Source organism: Etheostoma spectabile, chromosome 21, assembly GCF_008692095.1.
Source record: "Etheostoma spectabile isolate EspeVRDwgs_2016 chromosome 21, UIUC_Espe_1.0, whole genome shotgun sequence".
Taxonomy (NCBI): Eukaryota; Metazoa; Chordata; class Actinopteri; order Perciformes; family Percidae; genus Etheostoma; species Etheostoma spectabile.
In genome coordinates, this window is record NC_045753.1 from 15,575,816 (window position 1) to 15,582,636 (window position 6,821).

Here is a 6,821-nt window from a genome sequence, read left to right on the forward strand (position 1 = left end):
TGTGTGTGTGTGTGTGTGTGTGTGTGTCTGTGTCTGTGTGTCTGTGTGTCTGTGCACTCTTTCTATGTGTTTGTCATGTTGTGCCTATCTCCCCATGTATTTCTAATGTTTCCAGGTCTGAATTATTTAGATAGGCTGCCAGCAGGAAGCTACATGATAGCACAGACTTAAGAGTGAGGGGTGGAGGGCCCTACTGCAGATCAGGTAAAAGGGTACCTCATGCTTCACCTTTTCTCCTCTTCTCTTCACTCCACCCTTTTGATCGGGAGTGAGTGTAATTGGAGAGTTGAAACACAATACCCAGCTCTATTTTACGCTTTTATAGCTGTCTACTTCATTGTCTTCACTGATGCCTAACTCAAGTGAGCAGTCGCATTTTGGTGGCTCTCTGGGCCAGCGTGATGTAGAATGGTCTGAAGGTCAGAAAGATAGGGCGGAAAGTCGCTGTCACTACTGTGGCACCATTGCTGGTCGTAGGAATTCTTTGGCATTGGATAGAGACGGTGGAGTGGGGTTTCACCATCACCTAGATCTCAATGCGAAACCAGATCGAGACTTCCAGCCCTCCCTGTACAAGCAGATCCATAAGGACCGGCAAGGACAGCACCTACTGAGGAAAAACTCTGTGCCCGATCTAAGCAACAGCCTCTACCTCAGGCAAATGATGGCAGGCCGTCCCTCTGCACCACCTCAGGATTACTACCAATCTGACGCTACCTTATCTGGTCAGCTACCTGAAGAGTCAGGGTTTTATAGGGATAACCACCACCTGCTCACCAGATCAGCCTTGCATTATGGGCCCAGCACTGGGGGGGTTAGCCCTACCCCCGCACCTCCTCCCCCTCCTCCCCCGCCTCCTCCGCCACCTCCTCCTCTTCCTGTTCATGAGCTGAGCCGTTTGTACAGGGAAACTCTGGGATCTAAGATGATCCCAGACATCCACCGTATTGGTGGCCGCTTTTCCTCTCCTGCAGCCTACGGGGTTCAGCCCCCTCATCCTATTTACACTGCTGAGCCACCGTCTTTCTCTGCTCACCAAGCTTATAACAATTTCAACAGCTTGTCCCTGGACCCCCGCCGGCTACCTGCCACCTGTTCAGGGGTAGACCCAGCTTCTCAGGGAATGGACGGATCTCTCCCCCGGGGTTATGGAGCTGTAGCCTCCCAGAGGTTTTCTTATGACCAAAACTATGATCCCAGCTCAGGTATGGTGGCAGCCACAGCTGGAATATCATCCAACATGCCTCATCACTATCCCAGCACTGCAGACCACAAGAGGATGGTGGACCCTGCCTTCTTGGCTTTGCTGCGTGCTGAAGGCTTGGCCGAGAGCACTATTACTCTCCTGCTGCAACATGGTTTTGATTCCACTGCCATGCTAGGAATGATGGAGGACCATGATGTCCGCTCTGTGGCCCCTAACTTGGCCCAGGCCCGTGTTCTTTCCCGGTTGGCGCTTGGTTGCAAGGAGAGCGGGACTGTTATGCGCTCCCGATCCAATAGCTTAAGCTATCGCAATGACGTCTACATGCAGCCCCAGGGTTTGACCATGGACGCTAGCCTGATGCAGCAACCTCCCACCTCCATCCAGAACACGTCCCCCAGGTTGGGGGAGTTTATTAGTAGAAGACCCAGCAGCGCACCCTCCCAGCACCTCCTGGAGACCACCTCCTACCCAGTAGCACGGCAACTGGCAAGTGGAGCTTTGCCGCTCAGCGCTGGAGGATATAGTAGTGCTGTGACTCAGGGAAGACCCGTCTCCATGTACAATGCTCATACCGGTCTTGCCATGTCCGCTCTTGGACAACAGCCTCCACCAGCACCGGGCACCCCTGGAGCAGCGCCCAAAACCTTCTCTGGCTCCTACTCCCCCATGGAGCTGATGAAGAGAGCCTCCAACTTTCCCCCACCATCGCCAGTAGCAGCGCCAAGCCCACTTCACAGTCCCCAACTGCTCCGGAAAGGGATCAATGTTGCCCCTGAGAGTACCAATGCTCCTGCGACTTCTTCCTCCACTCACCAAGTGCAAAACCTTAACAACACCAAGATGGTAGGACGGCGCACTGGTCCACCTGTCATAGTCTCAACCATGATCACCACACCTGACACAAGTAATGTCAAAACTCATCTTTCTCTATGATTTCTTCAAACCCTCTCTCCTCTGTCCTTGCTGCTGTTGCTAGTTGATTTTTTTTTTTCAGTAGGTGTTGAAAAAAAATGTATTCTGATTTTGTTTGCTCATGGATTAAATGCACAGTGAGATTTAATTCTGTATACAATAGATAGATTTTTGGCATACTACAAAACAAATCTGACTGACAGTCTTTTTGAACAGAGAAGTAGACTTGCATTTAAGATGCATCTGACAAGTTAAGCAGCTTTGCTCTGAGAGGTCTTTTTTTTAAATTACGCAACTATTTATACAAGTATTGCAACAGGGTTGTGTCATTTGCCGGAGGGGATCCTGTCTCATCACCAAGTTGAAACATTTCTTGTGTGCAGCACAGTTATTGAGGTCAAAAAATGTTTCTGCTATTTTCTTTCACTTAGTTTAATGGTCAGGATCCTTTTTGGAGCAACAGTGTGTTTTAGGAGTTGTTACATAGGTCCGCCTTGCTTTTTCAAAGTTTCTTGAACAATGTAAACACTAAAATACAGGATAGTGTTTACTAGCTGTTCTCTAGCTTTTCTCTTAATATACTCAACAGGACAGCGTTTAGTAAATATTGCATACATTTCAAGCTTGATAGATAGATAGATAGATAGATAGATAGATAGATAGATAGATAGATAGATAGATAGATAGATATTGATCCCAATAAAATGGGAATTTACAGTGTTGCAGCAGCAAAATCAGTCACACAGCACAGAATATAAATATAAATGAAATAATAGGATACAATATACATACATACAATATATGTGAAATAATTATAGGAATAAAATATAAGAACAAATATTTGAATATATACAAGTTGAGAATACAAAAATGTGCAACTGCGTAAATAGTATGATAAAATGTAAATAGACCAATTGTGCAGGTTGCACTTAGTGCAGTATTGTGGTGTCTCAGAGATTCTAGTATATAAAAGTTTCCTTGATGTAGAGTTGCTGTCATTCTATTTTACACTGTACTCTCACCTAATCAGGGCTTAACTGCCACAAATCCAATTACACTAATTGGATGTACGTATAGTTGTGACTATATTAGGTAACGTTTTTTATAGACACCTAAATTCTGGTTGCATTGTAGTGCCACGTAAACATTCTTTTATTTATTTACCTTGTGTGCTATACCTACAAACAAACTCAAATTGTTCTCACCTCAGACAGTAGGTACATGGAAATTAAATGTTCTCTACCTGCTCAAACTGAAAAGTTATCTGAAAGTAAATTTCTTCTGTTATGTGCTGTTTTAAAACCAAGTCATTAGAGTCGATTTACATTTTTATTGAGTAACAGTAAGAAAGAAATGTTTCTCTTTTGAAGGTCTTGTATCCATGCTGCTGCATACAATCCAAACTTGTCTTCTTGTTTGTTTTTTTAAACCACATATTTCTGTGAATATATCAATTGCTCATCCTTAGTGGCCTCGTAGAACCCACAATTATGTCGATTGATTTGAGGAACCTGTTTGTCTCATACAAGGTCAATAAAGTATTGTGGCAGCTTTTTATGCTCAGTTTACCGTTAGAGCAAGGCATAATTTCAGCTTATTTTGATACATAAAGGCCTTAATTTCTCCCTTTTAACAAGTTTATATATTTTCCTGCTGATGAGCTTAGGGTCTTTTAACCTTGCTTTTATTCCATGTAACCCTGTATCTCGCCTGTCTTTCTAATGGGTCTGCAGGCTGCTGCACTCAGAGTGATGACTTTTATGATGTGGCGTCCCTTCATGTGTTGTCAAGGAAATAAGCGTGGTGCGAGTTTTAGAGGAGGGGGAAGGAGTTGGGCGTTGGTGAGGTGGGAGTGAGCTTCATGCTAATACACAGCCCCCCTCCTTCCTCCAATACACTTTTAGCACAACAAACTCATTTGCATGTAGCTGACATTTGTTGCTTCAGTAACTTCATCTGATAATGGGCAGCCCTTGCCGGCAATCGAAAAGCATACTTCTTAATTGTGTGTTGCTAGGCAACCTAGGTTTCAGTGGTAATCAGAGATAGATAATCTTTACATTTAAGCGAAGGGGAAAAGTGAGCCCTGCATGCAACGTTGCACATTTATTTTGTGCACTTGTTACTCTTTTTCTTGAGCAGTCGTGTGCAGTTTGGAGCAGGAGAAAATTGAGTGAAAATAATAAGATGTTGCAGGACACTTAATGAAAACATTTTGCTCCCCCCCTCCTCTTTGTACAGTGCACATCTCAAGAGATCGCTTCTCATTTTTTGTGCAAAGGCTTTAGTACACCAGTGGAGACATGCATAGTGTTTTTTGTTCAAACATGCATATTGATGAAAGTTGACACATTATTCCTTTTGCACCTACTGAATAAATTGCTTGTTCTTCGGATACAAACCAGTCTTCTCTCTTTATCATCTTACATCAAAGTGTAAATTTACACATTTCTATATTGTCAAAATTCTTACTTATTCTCAAAGCAGAGTTTTGAAAGCAAAGATATAGGCTGCAGTGAAATTAGTTGCTCCTTGAAATATTTATGTAAAAGATGCAGGTGGGAGGGCCCTGCCTGTGTACTCCTCTCCGCTGGACGCTGTCTTGGTTGGCTAAAGCCATAAGTAGTGTTAATAATGGCATTAAACGGTTGAGTCAAGCTTAGTTGCAACAGTTCCCTTCCACCCAAAGTAAGGAGATCGCGTTGCAGCACTCGCATTGGCCATGGAGTTGTCTGTCAGTAGCATCCCACAGAGCAGCACAGGTGGGTAAACCTAACTTTTATGTCACGTGAAGCAGAATAGCCAAGAGACGTGGTTGGCTATTAGCCTGATTTGTGTGCGTGCTCAGTAGATTAACTAAGGTGGATGCTTGCATGTTGTCCACAAATGCCAGCACGTGGTTTCCTTGTGGAGTTAATCCGCAGAACATCTTCAGCTGTACTTTTCTAGGCTGGAGAATTAGGAGGCGGTGGTGTGTTTGGGGGCAGGGCTTGTAACGCGCAGAAAAGAGAGACACCAGAACTTGGCAACAGCCTCTCGTAGCCATCTGGGATGTGTCAGATGATGTGTTCACCTGTATAAGTCTGTTCTCTTGGTGCCCCTGTACCCAGGTTGTGTCGGCTCTTTCCTGGGAGTTTAGTCAAAACATTGCAGATCCCCTTTTTTTCCCCTTTTTGACCGGAAGCCATCACTGATACGGCTGACAGTTATGTAACCTTCCCGTGCATTTCTCCTATGGGAGCCTGCATGTGATTTTAATTTCCCTGCCTGTATTTGGAAGGACATCCACGAGGATGCATGCCTAATGTGCTCTCAGCTGTCCTTGACTAAACTGCTTTATACAGGTGTCTGACATTGATTTAAGTGTGTATTCCAGTTTTCCACTGGCTAGTCTGAAAGAAACATCCCCTGTGTGTCAGTGTGGCCTTAAAAAGAAATACGCCTGTAATACGGGTTTGTTTTAGACACAGGCTAGTATCTGTCTTCCTGTGCAGCCACTCTACTTTTTGATTTAATGAGGTGTTGCCTCTTATGCATAACTCCAAAGTATTTTTAGTCTTCTGATATACAGACTACACATATACACAGACCACAGATGTCCCTCTCTCAGCAGCAGGAAGTGTTTGTCTTCATATGAGGCCGGCTGGATGTGACAGCATTGGGACAAGACCTTAAGTTTCCTCTATCTGTCTCTTTCGTCCTATGACTAGCACTGTCTACTGTGCATATATAGTGCTGTCAGACAGTATTAGGACAGTGACAGAATTGTCATTGTCTTTTGCTTTACTTTTGGATCTGAGAATAAAGATCTTTAAGGCTGTTTTAGGGTGTTGATGTCCATATTTGGTGAACAGTCTTGTAACCTTCTAACCCTTTTAATTGTTCCCTCAACTTTAGATCAATGAAGAGTTAGTGTCCTGTTCTGACCTCATTCCAATTGATCATGTGTTTCACTCGCAGAATCCAGAGTGAGGGAAACAACCAAGAGTTCCATGCCCGTCAGTGGGTCATAGATTTCAGACATGAGTCATTGACTGCTAATCAAATATGAAGTGTTATTATATCCAAAGGGCTGCAGTCCCTATAGTGTTTATCTTACGTGGATGTAAACACCCACATAGAAAAGCTGTCATTTTTTTATTGCAACTACAATGTCCCTGTGTACAGAGGTAACACAACAAATATGTATGTATCACTGTCCTAATAATTCCTGACTGTATTGAATATTGTCTCCTTCCTTGCTTGTTGATGTGGCAATAGGTTAGGGTAGGTTAGGTTAATGGCTTAAGTTACTTTTCTAGGAATAGCCCAAGAATTAGAGTGGGGAAATCCTGCTGGCCATCTGTGTGTATTTGTGTGTGGATGAGTGCTATGGATATGTGTTTCTATGTGTGGATGCTACTATACAGGCATCACGTGTTTGTGGGAGTCTGTGTCATCCTCACTAATTCCTTTGATATGAATGAGTAGAGACAGACGAGAGGATTCAGCTCACATAGCATCAGGGGTTACTACAGGAAATGTAGCTGCATAATAATAATCAGTGAAACTCTGCTCTAGTATTGATATTGCACAACGGCATGTGTATGCATTGTTGTAGGGCTGGGCGATGTGGAGAAAATCAAATATCACAATATTTGTATACAAATAACTCAAAATCGATACTGCAACGATATTATAGTGTTGACTATTGGTGCTTTCA

At 43.6% G+C, this 6,821-nt stretch overlaps 1 protein-coding gene across 8 annotated transcripts in view; it reads left to right on the top strand.

The window, feature by feature from the left end:
* Positions 1–6,821, top strand: part of ctbp2l (C-terminal binding protein 2, like) — a 96,729-nt gene that overhangs the window by 51,336 nt on the left and 38,572 nt on the right. For 3 of the 8 annotated variants that reach the window (XM_032501388.1, XM_032501387.1, XM_032501389.1), the window contains exon 1: positions 350–2,111. The exons of 4 other annotated variants lie outside the window; for them this stretch is intronic. In XM_032501388.1, the coding sequence (XP_032357279.1) occupies positions 350–2,111 (1,762 nt within the window). Of the gene's footprint in view, positions 1–349; positions 2,112–4,738; positions 4,882–6,821 lie in introns of those variants that run through there. One more of the 8 variants, XM_032501393.1, reaches the window with a different exon arrangement.